Source organism: Morus notabilis, unplaced genomic scaffold (genome assembly GCF_000414095.1).
Source record: "Morus notabilis unplaced genomic scaffold, ASM41409v2 Scaffold372, whole genome shotgun sequence".
In the NCBI taxonomy this organism is placed as follows: Eukaryota; Viridiplantae; Streptophyta; class Magnoliopsida; order Rosales; family Moraceae; genus Morus; species Morus notabilis.
In genome coordinates, this window is record NW_010361630.1 from 69,308 (window position 1) to 89,259 (window position 19,952).

The 19,952-nt window shown below is 36.1% G+C and overlaps 3 protein-coding genes across 3 annotated transcripts in view; all 3 read left to right on the forward strand.

The window, feature by feature from the left end:
- LOC21392116 (probable LRR receptor-like serine/threonine-protein kinase At1g06840) overlaps nt 1–11,734 on the forward strand; it is a 26,188-nt gene extending 14,454 nt beyond the window's left edge. Inside the window, exons 19-20 of the mRNA XM_024167102.1 lie at nt 10,171–10,305; nt 11,229–11,734. Coding sequence (XP_024022870.1) covers nt 10,171–10,305; nt 11,229–11,582 — 489 coding nt within the window. The 3' untranslated portion in view covers nt 11,583–11,734. The remainder of the gene's footprint in view (nt 1–10,170; nt 10,306–11,228) is intronic.
- Nucleotides 2,526–4,266, forward strand: LOC112092022 (phospholipase A1-Igamma1, chloroplastic-like). The gene has a single exon (XM_024167095.1). The coding sequence runs from the start codon at nt 2,643–2,645 to the stop codon at nt 4,215–4,217; it is 1,575 nt and encodes a 524-aa protein (XP_024022863.1). The 5' UTR covers nt 2,526–2,642; the 3' UTR covers nt 4,218–4,266.
- Nucleotides 11,735–17,363: 5,629 nt separating the features above from the next.
- On the forward strand, nt 17,364–19,191 carry LOC112092018 (berberine bridge enzyme-like 28; the record flags this gene model as incomplete). The annotated part of the gene is made up of 1 exon (XM_024167087.1): nt 17,364–19,191. A coding segment is annotated over one exon (1,665 nt), but the record flags the coding sequence as incomplete, so codon positions are not given.
- Nucleotides 19,192–19,952: the final 761 nt, after the last annotated feature.

A 19,952-nucleotide genomic window follows, 5' to 3' on the forward strand; every position in this document is an offset into this window, starting at 1 on the left:
TTTTCCCTTTTTTTTTTTTTTTTTTTTTTTTTTTTTTTTTTTTGATTTTATAACTGATAGAAATGGAAACTCTTTTGTTATATGCACCATATCTAATAATTTTCTTTAGTAGATCCTAAGAAGAATTATGTACACAATGGGGAAATGCAAGTTAGCTTTGAGATAAATCCAATTAAATAAGAGTATGTGTTAGGGATATTAATTTTAATTATAATTTTTTATACTAATTTTATTGTGTTTTTTATTTATAGATGTAATTATTTATTATTAATTAACGTGATAATTTTTTAAACATATATTAAAACAATAAATATGACTCACATGTCACATAAATTCATTAAAAAATTAAGATTAAACTTAGATGTCTATATTCATTAAATAATATATTGGCCATTTTATTTTATTTTTCAAAATTTAAGATATGGATAAATATTATGATATTGATAGGGTTGTTCCATCTTCTTTCAAGAATAATAATGTCCCTTCTGTATTAATATGTAAAACTAGTACATGTTTGCATTAAAATTGAGGAAACATATCAATTGAGAGAGTGCGAACAGAAAGTAAACCATTGAAAAAGTAACTGGCATATTTCGAAAACTTTACCTAACGAGGTAATTCAGAGTTCAGACTCCATAAAATCTTAAAAACGTAAAGTCAATAAAATTTTGTACTTTTATCATGTTTGCTCGAAATATTAGGGTTGTTCTTTTACATTTTTGAGTTAGGGTGACTTGAGTGATGATCTTAAGTTGAGTTTAAGTTATAACTTGACTTGAAGTTGTCACTTGAGTTTGTGTTTAGATGTGTACATTTGAGTTATGATTTGAATTGAAAATCTTTTTGAGTTTGTGTTTAGGTAGGTCAAAACTTAAATTTATATTTAGATAGTATTTTAATAAAAACTCAATGGTGATGAGAAATTTTAATAGTGTATATGGGTGGGATTTTATTTTTCTTTTCGTTGTGAATGCATAGAAAAAAAATCATCTCAATCAGAATTAAAACGAAAAAGTTATGACATTTTTAAGAATAGAAAAAATACAGCTCATTAACTTGAGTTCGAGTTTATGAACTCAAGTTGAAGGAGAAATTTGAACTCGAGTTTAGCCCCAAATTCGAGTTTAAACTCAAATTTTACAAAAGAACACGAACTGAAATAAAGTTGTAATTCGAATTTAAACTTTTTCTGAGTTTTGTTGTAAAAGAACAACCCCTAAATTATTCAGAGTTCATACTTCATAAAATCTTAAAAACGTAAAGTCAATAAAATTTTGTACTTTTATCATGTTTGCTCGAAATATTCCAACAAACAAGATATTATTCTCAAAAGGAGGAGGAAAAAAAAAAAAACTACAATTGTAAGTACATTTTAATAGGAACCATAAGCATAACAACGAATTACAAACCATAGAGGCAACATTTTTTTTTTTTTTTTTGGCGTGATTGAAGACCTCAGTCTAACAGTTTCATATCTTAAAATTGAGTGAAACTTTGTAGAGGTTTTATCTATAACAAGGACAAAACTTGAAAAATGTTGTCCAATCATTGAAGATACACATAATAATGGATATACGACCCTTAATACAAATTTCTATTACCGTGTTGACATAATGGTAAAGATGTATTTAAAGTCTCATTAATTTTACCGATTCAAGTTTTCAGTTTTAGGTTTTTACAGTAAAAAATTCTCAGAAAATGTCACATCTAACTTTTTTTGTTACAGTGAAAAACTCTAAAAAAATATCACATCTCAACTCAAATTAAAAATTCAAATCTGCGATGCGAAGTGAACAAGGCCTTAGAACCTTTAAGATTCAAAACGATTAGAGCCCGTTTGGTAAAGGGATTCGTTCCCTGATTCGAATCATGATTCGTTATTCGCAATAATATTTTCTCTCATAAAAAATACACATAAATCGAAAATGGTTATAATCCATGAACCAAACGAGCTCTTAGTCTTATCATTCCACTCATAGTCTCAATAAACTTTTTTAATAATTAAATTAAAGGCGTATACTACGGCTTCGTTCACTTCGCGGATTCGAGTTTTCAATTCGAGTTGAGATGTGACATTTTATGAGAGCTTTTTACTGTAGTAGAAAAAGTTAAATGTGACATTTTATGAGAACTTTTTACTGTAGCAGAAAAAGTTAGATGTGACATTTTATGAGAATTTTTTACTGTAAAAATCTAAAATTAAAAACTCAAATCTATGAAATAAACGAGACATACGAAATCATGGGTCCCTTTTATATTCATAAAAGAATATGTTTAATAAAATTCTCTCACCAAAAAAAAAAAAAAACAATAAATTTGACACGTAACTAAGATTCAACCTGCAAGACATGGTCCGAAAAAAAAAAGGACCTGAAATTCAAATCCGTACAAAAATATTAGACTATTAGCGTCAAACATGATAAAAGTAAAGAGTAGAATCCAACCCGCGTAACAGTCTTCAATAATTAACACACGCTTTGCTTCTTCTGCTCTTTCTCTCTCTCTCTCTCTCTCTATATAGTCCCTACATTCATCTTTCTTCTTCCCAAAAATCTCCGAGTCTTCTTTTGCCCACCAAAAAGCCTTTCTCAAGCATTTCTTCAGTCATCTGGTGGGGGAATTTAGACCAACTGACCACGGCCATGTCTACGATGATGACCAACCATTTTCCAACGACAAATGGTGCCGTTTCGAGCCAACGACGTCGTTTTTCAATACGCGCTGCCCACCAAGAAGCCGCCGTCATCAGCCACTGCCCACAAACAAAAAAACCGCCATTAACGAACACGGCGACTCGCTTGGCCGAATCGCTCTCCAATCTCCTTCACCTCCACATCGAAACTCCTTCGAAACAAAATCTTCACGACTATTTCTCGACTTCTAACTCCAATTTTTACGATGTCGAAGAGAAACATTCGACTCCGACGACTTCTCCGAAGGAAGTGATCGCCGAAAAATGGCGGGAAATCCACGGATCCAACGGCTGGGAGAATCTTCTCGACCCGCTTCATCCTTGGCTAAGGCGAGAGATCGTCAAGTACGGTGAATTCGCGCAAGCGACTTACGACGCTTTTGATTTCGATTCGTTTTCGGAGTACTGTGGGAGTTGCAGGTACAATGCGCACAAACTGTTCGAAAAAATGGGTCTGGGAAAAAACGGCTATAATGTCAGCAAGTACATTTACGCCATGTCACATATAGATTTTCCCAACTGGCTGGAGAGATCCCATTTGGTGGATTCCTGGAGCAAACACTCCAATTGGATGGGATACGTAGCAGTGAGCGGCGACGAGGAAACGCGGAGAATCGGGCGGAGAGACATTGTCGTGGCGTGGCGGGGAACTGTGGCTCCGTCAGAGTGGTACGAGGATCTTCAAAGGGAGTTGGAGCCAATTGGGAATCACGACGCCAAAGTTGAACATGGGTTCTTGAGCATTTACACGTCGAAAAGCGAGATTACGAGATATAACAAGTCGAGTGCCTCGGAACAAGTCATGAAGGAAGTAAAGAGGCTTGTGGAGATGTATAGGGCAAAGGGTGAAGAAGTTAGCCTCACAATCACGGGCCATAGCCTCGGTGGGGCGCTCGCTTTGCTCAACGCTTATGAGGCTGCGCATGCGATTCCCGGGCTGCCCATCAGCGTTATCTCCTTTGGCGCCCCAAGAGTTGGGAACACCGCCTTCAGAGACAAGCTTCACCAAATGGGTGTGAGGACATTGAGAGTTGTTGTCAAGCAAGACATGGTCCCGCGAATGCCGGGGCTAGTTTTAAACGAGAGCTTGCAGAAGTTCGATGAGATCACGGGAACATTGGAATGGATTTACACCCATGTTGGGGCTGAGCTGAAACTTGACGTCCGGTCGTCATCTTATTTGAAGCGCGGATTCAATTTGATTGGGTTTCATAGCTTGGAGACTTACCTGCATCTTGTGGATGGTTTTTTAAGCACAAGGGCCACATTTAGGAACAATGCAAGGAGGGATGTTGCTTTAGTGAACAAGGCATGTGATATGTTGGTGGATGAGCTTAGAATTCCACAGTGTTGGTACCAATTAGCCCATAAGGGGTTGGTTTGTAATGCTCATGGGAGATGGGTTAAACCCAAGAGAGAGATTGAGGACATTCCTTCACCTGTTAGAGAGGCACAACAAGCCCATTCCCTTGCTGTGTCTTTGCAATCAGATAACAATGTATTTCAACCTGTACTTAGTGCTTGAAACATACACAAATATATAATTTGAGAAAAGAACTTAAATCCGTTGATAATTCGCTCTCCAATCCTTTACACATTTATTTGCCGGATTAACTTTACGCATCATGAAACAAAAAACAAAAAAAAACAGTTAAATGATGTATCATCAAATAACCAAATACTAATTCGCGGTAAAAAAAAACTGAGAAGAAAACAACAATTTCAATTTTACAGAATTTGCAAAATTTTGATATATACATGTGTGTGTGTGTGTGTGTGTGTGTGTGTGTGTTTGTATGTGATTTGAAAACAGAATGTGTGTGTGTTTGTGTGTGATTTGAAAACAGAAGAAAACTTTTCCATCTGATTGCACAAAGACGTGGTCAATTTTCTACAATGATCTAGTTCGTTTATAACATTTGTAGTTCTAAACGAACACGTATTTAAATTGAGGTTCAAACTTCACAAAATCTCACATCAAATTTAAACTCAAAAGGTTCAATATAAACTCCCTGCTAAAAGAAACTTAAATGCTAAAATGGTCACTTTATTAATTGCAATCCGGCATTTTTTGCAATAGTTTTGCCCTCTGTGGCAAAAGTCGATCCACGGCGTGTTTCACTGGCAGGCTGCATAATTATCCCTGTAGCTATCAGTACTTACAAAATGTGTGTGCCTGTGTTTCTCCTACTCATTTTCCTTGCGGTCTTTTTGCTTTCTTATTTTCTCTTTACATGTGACTGTGATACATTGCCTACCATTAATGAATTTACGCAGTTTCTAATTTTCATTGTAGTATAGATCAATCACTAGATTTCCATCAGTCATCTGATTTGCTTCGTCATTAATTGCAGAAACAGGGCACCACTGCTACAGCTTCCATTAACGTGTCCAACCTTATAACAAAAGTGACAATGCAATACAAAACGAAAATGAAGTTGTACATGAACATTTGCCCAAAAGTCAAGAGACGAACTGCCACTAAATCTTGAGAATTTATGAGAGACTTGGATTCAAAAATCTTTTATTTTTTTAGAATCTTGGGTTATGAAATGTCATATCAAGGATTTAAATACTTTTTACCTTTTGTAAAATAAACACGGGTTTAAACTTGAATTTAAGTTCAAACTCTTTGAACCTTCAAACTAAACGTCACTGTTTGCCAAAAACTCTATGCATAAAATGACTCCACGCAAGCGCACGCAATCGAACAAGTAATATAGTAATGAGTAAAGTATCGTCTCCACAGGGACTGAGTTAATGAGGAATTCTATTACAAAAACTAGTTTTATCAATATGATTGAGAATAGTTTGAATGCCAAATTGATATTAATTAAGTGACAAGAATGTATAAGACCAAAGACTGTAATTTAAATGCAGACAAGAGGTAAAAGTCAACAAGATCTGAGCTTAGAGAATTATGGATGAAGGCTAGGATTACTGGTTTCCCCTCGGTTGCAACTCTGACCACGATTTGCTATACGATTGTTGTAGCAAAGTTCATCTAGTCAACCTAAAATTCTACATAATCATCTTCCGACAGATTTATGCTTGTAATTCCTTAAACCAAACCAACATATTCCTATGTGTTTTAGTTTACAGACCTGACGTTAACATCAATTTTAATGGGTTGTGCAAGATAATAGTATATTCCTATACTATCTCTTACATTATCCAAGCTAGATCTAACTCAACCAACCTTTCCAGAATTAGCTTAAGTTTGTGTTTTCTTACTAAATGATGGCCTGTCACTTAATAGAAAGTAAACAATAAATATGCTTGAATAAACCAGATGAAAATTACATTATCAATCAAAATAGCAAATAGATCTTCATTGCAACTTTGGTTCCATCAATAATCCTAGCTAAGGAATTTAGCTCATGTTTAGTTCAACAAAATCAGAATTAATAACAAATAACAGATCTATAAGGTCTCGGAAAGTAAATACAGAGAGAAGGAGAAAACAGCTAAGCTAGAATCTGAGGTCAAAAACCCCTGTATATCCGTGTTGTACTCTTCTTTTCTCCAGCTCCAGCGTCCAAAATCCCCTGTACTCTCTTCTGTCTCCGTTTCCAGCTCGTACAGGAATTCTGTGCGCCTCCCCTTATTTTTCTCCTCTTCTCTCGCTCTTTGTACTATACTCTCCTTTTCCTTTATATACTAGGGCATGTTGAGGTGCCCTAGTGACAAGTGTATGCATGAGAGTCATGATCGATGGTCCCCCCTCCTGGTGCTCTTACAGCTGTCCCGTCAGTGCTTGGACCACTACCAGCGCTAAAAGACAAACTGCGCCAGCTTGCTAATTTTTGGCTGCTCCTGCTGTTGCTGCGACTTTGCTGCAGCAATGCTATGGCATTGGGGGCATTTCAACATTTGTGTTTTCCACCGCGCTTTTCTCACCAAAAGCCTACGTCAGCACCTCCTGTGGACATCATGCACTAAGTTCCCAGGGTCAATGCAATGAGTTGAATTTAGGAATAACTTCAAAATATAGCAAGATTTCCCATAAATAACGACTTTCTGCCATACGGAAAAAGATTAATAAATGCTATTCAAAATACTAACACAAAGGCATTTTACCCGGAGAATATAAACAAATATTAAGCCTAAAAGTATGCTAAATAACTCTATTTCTGTGAGTTATCACCAAGTCTTATTTTCCTCCAAGGCACGTAGCTCATCTTTCATGGCTGCTCGCCATTCTGGAAGTGCAGCCTGCAAAAAAGTTTGTGGTTCGAGGGTGGAAGAGATAGCAAGACTGAAGGCACGATGAAACTCGGAGAAACAATGATAACTGAGAACGGAAGATAGAGGATAAGGTGTGTGTGAAGAGGAAGGGTTGGAAAGAGTGGCCAATGAACAATGATAGTCAGCCAAGTAAGCTGGTGGTTTGACAGTACGTTTTGGATTAGAGGAATCAGCCAAGGGAGACACAGGAGGTGGCATGGACAATGGAAAAGCTGGAATAAGGGACTGGAGGACATCAGGAGAAGACCAAGGGAGCACTCGGTTATGGAATAGATCCTGATTTGGTGTGGAGCCGGGAATAACAAAAGGGAAGAGAGACTCGTGAAACACACCATTGCGTGAGACAAATGTTGTGTTTGTTGTGAGGTCGAGAAGCTTATACCCCTTATACCCAAATGGATAGCCAAGAAAAAAATAAGGTCGAGCACGGGGAGAAAATTTGGTACGGTGACGTGCTAGGGTAGTTCCATAGCAAAGACAACCAAAAACCTTAAGATGACTATAAAAGGGGGGCTTGTGATACAGGAGCTCAAATGGTACTTTGTTGTTCAGCAAGGGGGAAGTCAAACGGTTAATCAAATAAACAGCCGTCAAAACACAATCTCCCCAATAACACACAGGGACATGAGATTGAAAATACAAGGCACGCACCACATTTAAGATATGTTGATGCTTGCACTCAACGACGGAATTTTGTTCCGGAGTATCAACGCAAGAAAAAAAGTGAACAATACCTTTTGACTCAAAAAAATTAGTGAGTGTCAATTCAGGAGCATTGTCGGAACGAGCAGACTTGATGGCAACATGAAATTGATTTAAAACCATATAAAAAAACTTAGGAAAAATTGTCTTAACGCCAGACTTAGCTCTTAACAGAAAAAACCCAAGTGCACCTTGTGCAATCATCTACAATTGTGAGAAAAAAATGGTACCCTTCTGTTGTTGGGGTGTGGAAAGGGCCCCAAATATCCATGTGTATCAAATTGAAAGGTTTGGGTGATAAATGATTAGGAGATGGAAATGGCAACTGTTTTTGCTTGGCAAGGGGACAAATTGAACAATGGCAAAAATAAAGAGAATTAGATAAGGGCAGATGCAATCTTTCATTCATTGATTTCAGTTTTACAGAAGAAGGATGTCCAAGCCGAAAATGCCAAATGTTTGGTTTGTGCATCTTCGAAGGAACATAATTACAGGAAGAAACATAATTACAACTGACATTTCCTAGATCTAAGAAAAATAAGTTGCCATCTTGTTTATCCGTCCCAATCGTCTTCCCCTGAGTGAGGTCCTGGATAAAACAAGAGTTGGATAGGAAAAGAACAGAACAATTATAGGATTGTGTAAGGGCAGTAATACTCAAGAGATTAAAATGAAATAAAGGCACATAAAACACATGAGTTAGCACAAGGGAATTCGGCAACGTGACAGAGGCAACATGTGTGATGTTAACTTGATGACCATTGGGCAAGGTGAGTTTAGATCGAGGCGATGGGTTGAGAGAAGAGAAAAGTGAGTAATCGGAGCACACATGGTGCGTAGCGCCTGTGTCTATTACCCATCTACCAGACGAAGATTGAAAAAGAGAGGAATGAAAAGAATGAGAAGAAATACTTGTGAAATGTGAGGCAGAAGGCTGAGCAACTTCAGAATGACCATTGGCATTGAGATGGAGCTGCGAGCTCAGTAGGGCAATAAGCTATTGGCACTGGTCTGGAGTGAACGTCGGCAAGGGCTGGGGGGAGCCTTGTGCTTGTGTCGGCGGAGGTGCAGGAGAGTGATTCTGCATCGTGACCTAATAAGAGAAGTTGGATTGAGTGGAGCTCTGTGGGCTTGTTGATGGGCCTGGCTTGGATTTGGGCTTGAACCTAGGAGGATACCCGTGCAACCTGTAACACCGGTCCACAGTATGGCCCACGAACCTACAGTGAGTGCAACTGGGCCTGTTTGCCCGTGACTTGGGGTGTGAAGCAACGGCCGCATTAGCAACCGGAGATGGTGAAGTAGAAGTTTGAAACGCCATGGAACCCGGTGAAGAGGTGGCGACTTTTGACCCAATAGTACGTTGCCTTTCTTCTTGTATAACCAGGGAAAACACCTTAGCGATTGAGGGTAGAGGATCAAGCAACAAAATCTGAGCCCTAGTTGATGCAAAAGAATCATTCAGACCCATTAAAAATTGCATTACGTATTCCTGCTATTGGTACTCTATCCAGCTTCTCATTCCTCCGCAGCTGCAGACCGGTATGGACTGGAAATCTTTAAGCTCATCCCAAAGTATTTAAGACGAGTATAATAGGTGTTAACGTCAAGGGACCCTTGAGACAGACCAAGTAGGAGCTTCTTGATCTGGAAAATGCGTGGTGCATTGCTTTGATGAAAACGGTCGTAAAGATCGATCCACACGTCTCTGGCAGTATCAAGATATAGGAGACTGTCTACTATCTCCCTCGCAACAGAATTAAGCAACCAAGAAGTGACCATACTATTACACCGAGACCAAAAACTGAAAGTGAGGTCACCTGCAAGGGGTCTCACCAGCGTACCGTCCACAAAACTGATTTTGTTCTTGGCGTTGAGGGCCATGAGCATCGATCTTTTCCAGGTATTATAATTGGATCCAGTCAAAGGTTGAGAAACCAGAACTAACCCGGGATTGTCTCCACTATGGAGGAAAAATGGGCTATTCGTGTCATCCATGTTGCTGGCCGATCTCTGTGTAGAAGCAGAGGATGTCTGGGCAGAAGCAGCTGGAGGAGAGGTCGTTAATGGAGCAAATCGATTTTGCTGACCACCACCACGCGCCATAGATCAACAAAAGTGAGCAGCAAAAGGAAGGTTCTCTGATACCATATTACAAAAGCAAAGAAAAAGAATGAAGAACGGAAAACACATTCTCATTACTTGCTTGATTACAACCAGGCATTATATAGCATGTGAGTGAAAACGTACAACTCAGCAAAACAGAAAGGAGAGAGAAATGAATAACATAAATAGCTAAATAACAAAATAGCAAAGGAATCAATCCTCTCGAGGTAACAGACTCTACCCTCGAGGTAACAACTCTAATTTGCTATTTTAATAGACTAACTAATAACCCAATGAAAGAGTTTGAAAGGAATTTCTAATAAGAGCGTAGATTTTGTTGATACCGTTTCTCTTTACACTATCTTGTTTGTTTTACCAACACGTTAGGTGTATAAACTTTCTGTAGTGCTACTTTCATGCAGGGCTATCTAGATCCGGAATATCTCTTAACTCACAAGTTAACGGATAAGAGTGACGTTTACAGCCTTGGAATAGTATTTCTAGAACTCCTTACAGGAATGCCACCTATTTCTCATGGTAGAAACATTGTTCGAGAGGTAAATGTCTAATTTTTGTGATACGTATTTTTTGATCTTATTTTCTTAAATTCTACTATGGGATTGAACTTAATTCTATTTATTTTTCTTACATAATTTGGTTGTCAAATTATATATATATATATAGTTATATATACGCGCGCGCGCGTCTATTTAGTTTGATGAAATCCTATGCATTAATTTTAGCTCAAATTTTTTAACCTATTTGCTAATATGACGAGTGATAGTTTTTCTTTTAGTTTGAAGCAACGAAACTATAAATTAGACCATTTGTCATAATGAAATTGCAATTTTTTTAAATACCAGCTTCACCCTTGAAAAACAGTTACCAAACAAGATTTAAGTCCATCTACCAAATTAGTATCCAAAAATGACAATCCTTTCCTTCCTTAATTCAGCTGAATTTGAAATTTTGGATACTTGGATCGATAAACTTTGTTCGTGTTTGCTTTTTTTAAGGGTAAAAATGGCATGTTAATTATTTTTTTCTCTTTCATAATGAGGCTCATTTTTTTCTTAAGAAAAAAAAAAAAAAAAAAAAAGGCCAAAGAACAGGAGTACGATATCCTACTGATTTTATACATCTTACCACCCTCTAAAAGTTTTTGACGCAATAACCGTAAACAGCGGCAGAGCCACATGTATGTGAGTGAAGGCATATGCCCCCACTTGCATTTTAAAATTTACCCTTCTATTTTGTGTAATTTTAATTATGCCCCGACTAAATAGTTGAAATTCATGATTATGTCTTTATCCAATTAAAAAATTATCTCTTAAGTTTTTATTTTACAGTGCGCACAATAAAAATATTTTCTGGCTCGGCCACTTATTCTGAGTGGATTTTAATTAGCTTCTTCTATTTCTATCATTATTGTTAAATCTTATCACGATGTGAATTTTTTTCTTATTATTGTAAAACATAGGTTCATGCAGCATGTGAATCCGGAACAATGCTCTCCGTCATTGATCGGGACATGGGTACGTACGATACAGAATGTGTCAAGAAATTTATGCAGTTGGCCCTCAAGTGCTGCCATGACGAGACGAAAAGGCGGCCTTCGATGCTGGAAGTGGTGAGAGAGTTGGAGAACTTACGATCAATGCTTTCTCAATCCGACGCGAATCGATTGGAATCGAATGCATCATCTTCGGAAACATCAGGATTTGCACCAACATCATCACGCCACAATGGAAGGAACGTCACTTATGTATCGTCTGATAGTTATGTGGGAAGTGATCTTGTTAGCGGAGTTTTCCCCAATATCAAGCCTCGCTAAGTATGGTTTAATGCCACACCAACAATGTAAACTTCTCTCTTTGTCAAGCTTTTTACATTTCATGTGTTTATTGCTTGATGGCAAAGTAGTTTTGGTGTCCCCTCACGTGAGCGTTTTTGTACCTTCTATGTATTTTCCATAGTTCCACTATATTGGTCCTGGTCCTCTTTCTTCTTTTTTCATTTTTGTTTTTGTTTTTGGTTTTTTCGATATCATCAACCCTCTTTCTCAAAAAAAAAAAAAAGAAGAAAAAATACAGAGTAAAACTGTGGGATAGAGTGTAAGTTAGTGTCAAGTACATAATTAGAATGCTCTAATGACTTGATGCTAGTTGTCCTTGTTCTCTATTTGCAGAAGAGGGGAAAAAAAATTGATTCCTACTTTTCCTAAATCTTCATTATTTAGGGGTTTTTGTGATGAAAAGAAAATTGTCAACGTGAAAACCTTGAAGCTTTCATTAAAAAAAAAAAATACACTGACTGTATATGCTGTCTAATTAGAAACACGCCTAGCTGCATTTATAATTTTATGTAATTTTTGGGAGTGACAAGGAAATTTATATCATAAAATAAATTGGTACGTGAAGACATTGAAAATTATATTCACTTAGTATAACTTATATATTTCACATGTGTATTTATAAATGATAACTTTTATGGTGTGGGGATAAGAATTCTCTGCACCTTATTGGGAATGTGATAATTTGTGCATTTTACGTTGGATTTTGTGAACTTCAAACATTTAGAGTAATATAAATAATAATAGATTTGTGAATTTTAAAAGAAATTATGTGATAACTTACACATTTAAACGATATAATTTCAAACTTTGTACGTTAAAGTTGTAAAAGTTACGATAGATTTATATACCGACATAGGTGTCATTAAAAAGAAATATATTCCTATCTATAGTATATGAAAGATCAAAGTATAATAGTTGAACTAATTATTGAACAAAGGAACATTTATATGTTATGGAATTATTTAAGTATATATAAATTGAAGATAAGTTATTGTAAGAATTTAAGTGGAGTTATAATATTTATAAGCCACTATAGTATTATGTGGGTTCTAGAAATTGTATACGTACACGAGACTCTTTTATGGCTCGCACATACGCCCAAGCTGGGCAATGAGGCTGTGCAGTCACATGTGACACGTGTAGAAATACGACTTAAATTTATTTTTTAAACAATTATACGGTCAATCACGTTTTCTCTCTCTTCTTCAAAAGCTTGTCGTATCCTCAAGAGATTAGCAGTGAGAAACCCGTAAGCAGTCTCTATCGCAAGGGGTAGATAACACAAGAAAAAAAAAAGTGTAATTCTCCGGTGTCTCAAGCCTTCATATCGATTTTTTCCAACATTATATATATTATATGGCTTGAAATTTTCAAAACTCTCTTGCAGACTTGGCTCACAATATTTTTCGTTCTTTTTTTCTTTTATTTTGCTTTTAGGGGAAATATGTCTAGTTCCAATGAACTGGAATTTAATACGTATGTATAGAAGTCAACGACGTACGAGCTTCAGCAACAAAAAAATAATAATACGAATAAATATAAAATAAAAAAGAGAAAATACAAAAAAAATAGTAGATTTTCAGTACGGATCGAACGGTATTATAACATGAATGATTTACGTAATTAGCGAGCTAGTCAAATACCCAAATGTTTTTGTCTCCTCTTCTGGGTATAATTGAATTTTCTCAAATTGTATCTTCTATTTTCTATTCAATGCAGCCATTTTCTTCCGTAATGATCTCTAATTCAAAGCAAGAAATAAAAATAAACGCTTTGAATAATCACCTGTCTAACCCACACGTAATATTGAGTTAGAATTTAGATAATGGATGAGATCAATGAGTGGATGCTAACCTAATATAACAATTTAATAAGAAAATAAAAGGGAGAAAAAAACAAAGAGATCACGTGGTTTGACAAGGTGTCTACATCCACGTATTAGGAAAAGAAAGATCAATGTTCACTAATAAAAAGCACTATGAATGGGGGCTTTATATAAATAGGCCTTACAAACACATAATCGGATAAGTTACTTAAACCTAAAATCAAGAGATCTCATAATATAAAAATAAATACAAATAAAGTAAAAACACTAAGAAAGGTAACAATATATAAAATATTAACTTTTCTTAATGCCCGGCAAGATGAAGCTTCAATAAGAGATTCAATCTTATAAGAACTTTTCTTTCTTTTATTTGTATTTTTGTTTTTTGTATTTTGTTTGGTCTTATTTTGTGTTTTTGCCTTTTGCTTTCTAAGAAAATAAAGACATAGAAAGAGTTACATAGGGACGACAATCATTGAGAGCGCATGCATTCAGGATGGAGACAATAACTGCCGGGCAGAGAAGAGAGCACGGGCGCTTGGATGGCAATCATCGAGGAGAGGAGAGACGAGGGTGCATGGTGCAGGAGAATTGTTGGAGGCGTATGGCAAGGAGATAGGAGGCACACGACCTGTAGGTTTGGAGGCGGAGAGCTTAGAAGGTTGGAGGCGCATAGGGTTGGATATGGGAGACACACAACCTAGGTTTGGAGAATCAAGAGATCTCTTAATATAAAAATAAATATAAATAAATTTAAAACACTACTAAAGATAACAATATATAAAATTTTAACTTTCCTTGGGATGTACTAATTATCTCTAATGTGATCATATCCTTCTATCAGGTTATTTAAAAAAAAAAAAAAAGTAGTAGAAGAAGAAGAAGATTCCATTATAACCTATAAACATAATATGCAGGACTCTTTTTCTTTAATTTAATTTCTTTTTCTTTTGGTGAGGTATATCAAAGTAATTAAGGATTGAAAAGATAGTCACGAGTGTGAGAACTGCTGGATGCTACACAGCAGAGTTCCCCATTCAGATCGGCCTTCATCAAGGATATTCTCTTAGTCCTTATCTTTTCACCATCGTGATGGATGAGCTGACAAGAAAAATTCAAGATAGAGTTCCTTGGTGTATGCTTTTTGCAGACGATATAATTTTAGTTGATGAACAAGGGAAGGAGTTAACCGTAAGTTAGAATTGTGGAGACAGACTCTCGAGATGAAAGGGTTTAAGTTAAGTAGGACGAAAACTGAATACATGCATTGCAGGTTTAGTAACTCAAGTAATCAGAGTGATGAAATTTCTTTAGATGGTGTGGAGATTGGGACTTCTAGAAAGTTTAGGTATTTTGGGTCTATAGTGCAGTATGAAGGAGATATAGAAGAGGATATTCAACATAGGATTAAGGCAGGGTGGGTTAAGTGAAACAATACTACGGGAGTTTTATGTGATGGCAAGATGCCAATTAAGTTGAAAGGAAATTCTATACAATTGTAATCCGCCCAGCTATGTTATATGGTAGTGAATGTTGGGCCATTAAGAGACAACATATATCTAAGATGAGTGTGGCATAAATGCATATGTTAAGATGGATGAGTGACCATATGAGAATGGATCGCATAAGGAATGAAGTTATTCGTAGTAAAGTAGGTGTAGCACCAATAAAAGATAAGGTGCGTGAAGGCCGCTTGAGGTGGTACGGGCATGCTAGAAGCACCAGTTCGTGCTTGGGAGGACATTCTTATACCTAATACTAGGAGAAGGAGGAGTAGACTAAGAATTATGTTGACCGAAGTAGTTAGGAAAGCCATTCTAGATCTAGGTCTTCAGGAAAGTTTAATTTTGAACAGAGCTGTGTGGAAAAGTGAAATCCATATAGTTGACCTCAATTAAGTTGGGATTAAGGCTTGTTATTGTTGTTGTTGTTCTTTTGGTGTCATCACGTATGTTAGATATGATGTTACGTCTGGTGTTCCAGATGATGTTGGAACACTGTCTGGAACACGACTTAATTAATTAAGATCCGGGTTAATTACGTACAGTTGCTTGAGCAGAAAGTAAATGAACACACAATATGATATCGTAGTTCGGTGCGCACACCTACATCTGCGGGGCCACGCCCAGATAATAAACAGTTCACTATGTTCCAGAAATTACAGACACTCAATGGACTTATTCACTTAAGGACTCCCTCTTAGACAATGACACCGCTATGATGAATCTCCACAGTGATTGTTTAGCATGCACCACATGTCTTCTGTTCACCTGACGAACTCTCCTTGACCGGCATAGCTTCCTCCCGAAAGCAACAAATCCCTCTCCCGAAGGACGATCTCAATAACTCATAAAAACTCACAAACGTCTCTCTGAATATTTTCTCAGTAATAAGCTCTCAAATTCACAGACTTTTTCTGTAGACATATTCTATTAAATCCGTGTCACAAATGCTCTGAAATAAAGTCTTTAAATAAAGTCAAGAGAATCTCATTCAAATTCCCTCTTGATAAGATCTCTATTATCTCCATGATTCTCTCTCCTGAACTCCAATCAAATAATCTTTCTTTCAAATTTGGATTGCGCAACAAACCTTTTTCCCATTCAAATAATTCATCCATTAATCACTTTATCTTCGCGTTTGACCACTTCTATACATATACTTTTCAAATCCGAATTACTCCTTTAAAATAGTAACTTAATCTCCACATTATCTTGCATGCACGTAACTCCATTAACTCCATCTTCCATTTGATCTCCAAAAACACTTTTCAATTTCAAATTTGGATTGTACAACAAATTCAACAAATCCAAATTAATGCAACTTCAATTCCCATGAGTTGGATAAGTTGCAAATATCAAAATCATATCTCCTTCTTTTCCACGTTTATAACCTTCTCGAATCCAGATAATCATCAATTTAAATTCTCCACATAATATTTTTGATCCTTATCTCTTTCTAGAATCTCATTTAAATTAAAATAATCAATGCATTATCTTTTTTTGACTAAGACCTTATTTTTATCTCTTCAAATCTGATTCTAAATCTTCTTAAACATGTTTTTTAAAATTTTTATAAGATTGCTCATAAATTACTAACTAATAAAAATACCTAACATTTCTAGAATCTCATTTAAATTAAAATAATCAATGCATTATCTTTTTTTGACTAAGACCTTATTTTTATCTCTCCAAATCTGATTCTAAATCTTCTTAAACATGTTTTTTAAATTTTTATAAGATTGCTCATAAATTACTAACTAATAAAAATACCTAACAACAACGTATATTACGTATGTAAGCAATAGCCAGTAGAAGTCAAATCTGAATTGTCTATGCAATTTGGCTAAATGTGCTGGCATATATGACGTATCTTTTATCTTCATCACCATATATCTCGGATATATAAAATTGAATTTTCAGAGATTGCGTGCTTTGCTATCGATATATTGTTTACTGTTCAACTGAGCGACGTCCTTTTTTTTAACTCTTTTTTTTCTTTTGTTTTTCTTTTTCAAGAAATGATGATAAGAGGGAATAACTCTTGTAAAAAATCTCCAAAACGTGCATTATATTTGATTTTCTTAACTCTCTAGGAAAAAGTTTCACTAATTATATGGATTTTTGTTTTCTTTTTTTAAGCAATTATGTGGATTGTTAGTATTTATGTTTGTTACTTTATTTTCCGGGGAATAGTTTTCTTTTCTCCTTTTATTTTAAGTTTTTGTAATTTTCTTTTTATTTTAACACAAATTGACTAGGAAAACGAGTTTCAGTGAGCGCCAACTTTTTTGGTATATACTATAAGTTTATATTCCGATTTTTCTCTCTCTCTTTCTTTTGCTTAACTTAAAAAGAAAAAACTCTCTTAAAAGAAGAAAAACACATCTATAAATAAGCGACCTAACTCTAGTTTAACTTCAAACTCACATTCAAATATATCATAAACAAAAAAGAAAAATGAAGTCTGCATTCTCATCCTCAATTTTTCCAGGCATTTTCCTTTTCCTCTCATTATTTTCCTGGGCCACTTCAGCTCGTACATCACATGACAACTTTCTTCAATGCCTCTCCCATAATTTTCCAAACAATTCAGATCTCATTTACACTCCTGCAAAAAATATTTCCTCATATTTCTCAGTCTTGAATTTCTCCATACAAAACCCTAGATTTAATTCTTCTTACACTCCAAAACCCCTCGTTATTGTCACACCTTCACTTGTCTCCCATGTCCAAGCCACCCTCAAATGCTCAAGAAAACACGGCATGCAGATTAGAACCCGAAGTGGTGGCCATGATTACGAGGGTCTTTCTTATGTGTCTGAAGCTCCATTCGTTATAATCGATCTCATCAACCTTCGATCAATCGACGTAGACGTACAAAATGAGACTGCATGGGTTGGAGTTGGGGCAACAGTTGGGGAAGTTTACTATAAAATTGCCGAGAAAAGCGAAACTCTAGGATTTCCTGCGGGTCTTTGCCCCACCGTAGGTGTTGGAGGACACTTGAGCGGAGGAGGGTATGGAACAATGTTGCGCAAGTATGGACTCGCGGCGGATAATATTATAGATGCGCAATTAGTAGATGTTGAAGGACGATTTCTTGATAGAGAATCCATGGGAGAAGATTTGTTTTGGGCCATTCGCGGCGGTGGAGGAGCAAGCTTTGGAGTTATTCTCAAATGGAAGATCAAGCTTGTTCCTGTTCCATCAACCGTGACGGTATTCAACGTCAATAGGAACTTGACGCAAAATGCTACGCAACTTGTTCATCGGTGGCAATTCATTGCCCACAAATTTCATGAAGATTTATTCGTTAGACTCATCTTGCAAGCCATTAATTCTACCGATCAAGACGGCTCGATCAACAAAGCGATACAAGTTGCCTTCAATTCATTGTTCCTTGGTGGTGTAGATAGGCTTCTTGCCTTAATGAAAGAGAGCTTCCCGGAGTTGGGTTTGGTGAGAGAAGACTGCACTGAAATGAGTTGGATTGAATCCACTTTGTATCTTCAGGGATTCTCAAGTGGAGATCCCTTGGAAGTTTTGCTTGATAGAGTACCTCAATCTAGGCTTCCCTTCAAAGCAAAATCAGATTATGTGAAGGAGCCTATTCCGGAACATGTGTTGGAACGAATATGGAAAATGTTGTACGAAGAAGAAGTTGGAATGGGCATATTGATCATGAATCCTTATGGTGGGAGAATGAGTGAGATCTCGGAATATGAAATTCCGTTTCCACATAGAGCGGGAAACATCTACAAAATTCAATACTTGATCTATTGGAAAGAAGAAGAAAGTGCCGTAGAATCACAAATCCATATAAACTGGATAAGAAGGCTTTACAGTTACATGGCTTCTTATGTGTCAAAGAATCCGAGAGCGGCATATCTCAACTATAGAGACCTTGATATTGGGATGAATAACAATAAAGGTGCGACAAGTTATGCACAAGCAAGCATTTGGGGCACCAAATATTTCAAGAAGAACTTTAATAGGTTGGTTCAAATCAAGACTGTGGTTGATCCAACTAATTTCTTCAGGAACAAACAAAGCATTCCATCTCTTTCATATTCCTCGCGGAAGAAGAAAAGTCATTAGAGATTTTCCTGTTGACGAGATGAATTATCATGTATATACTCTAGTGTTAGTCTTAAGAATTTAACCTGCATATACATATCGACGTTATGAACAATATTCTAATTAGATATCGAAGTTGTACTGTCAGGTGTTTACACGTGAATAAAATCTAATTATATTATAGTTCCAATGAAATACTCTTAATTGATATCCATTTACCTTTTGAATGAACACTGTGTTGGAGAATGTTTGAAGCGTATAGAAATATTTTCTTTTAAGGTTTTATTTGTTCTCCTTTATCAAAGTTTGTTAATGAGTTTCTATTGCAAATTATTCCCAAGATACAACAAATCCTTGAACATAATATCTAGCAATAATATTGTGTTGAATTGAGTTAATAAAATAGAGCGGATCGATTAATCCTAACCTTTTCTGAGAAAGGATTATTTCATCAAATTTTGTTGGAATATTTTTTATATAGACTTTCATAATCATAAGATCCATTTAGTTCGCTGATTTACATTTTTAATTCGAGTTGAGATATGACTTTATGTGAGAGCTTTTACTGTAGCAAAAAAGTTAGATATTGTGACTGTTTCTGTGAGTATTTTGCTGTAACAAAAGTCGAATTTTAAAATCAAATCAGTGAAATGAACATGGCCATAAAGAATTCACTATAATATGAATTAAAGCATGTTATGGACAACTATGTTAATGTTAATTAACAAATGCATGTATGTTAAGGGCCCGTTTAGTTCGCTGATTCGAGTTGAGATGTGACTTTATGTGAGAGCTTTTTACCGTAGTAAAAAGTTAGATGTGATTGTTTCTTAGAACTTTTTACTGTAACAAAACTCGAATTCTAAACTCGAATCGGTGCAATGAACGGTGCCTAAATATCAGGCTACAATGGGATGGACACTAAATTTTATTACTATGCCTGAG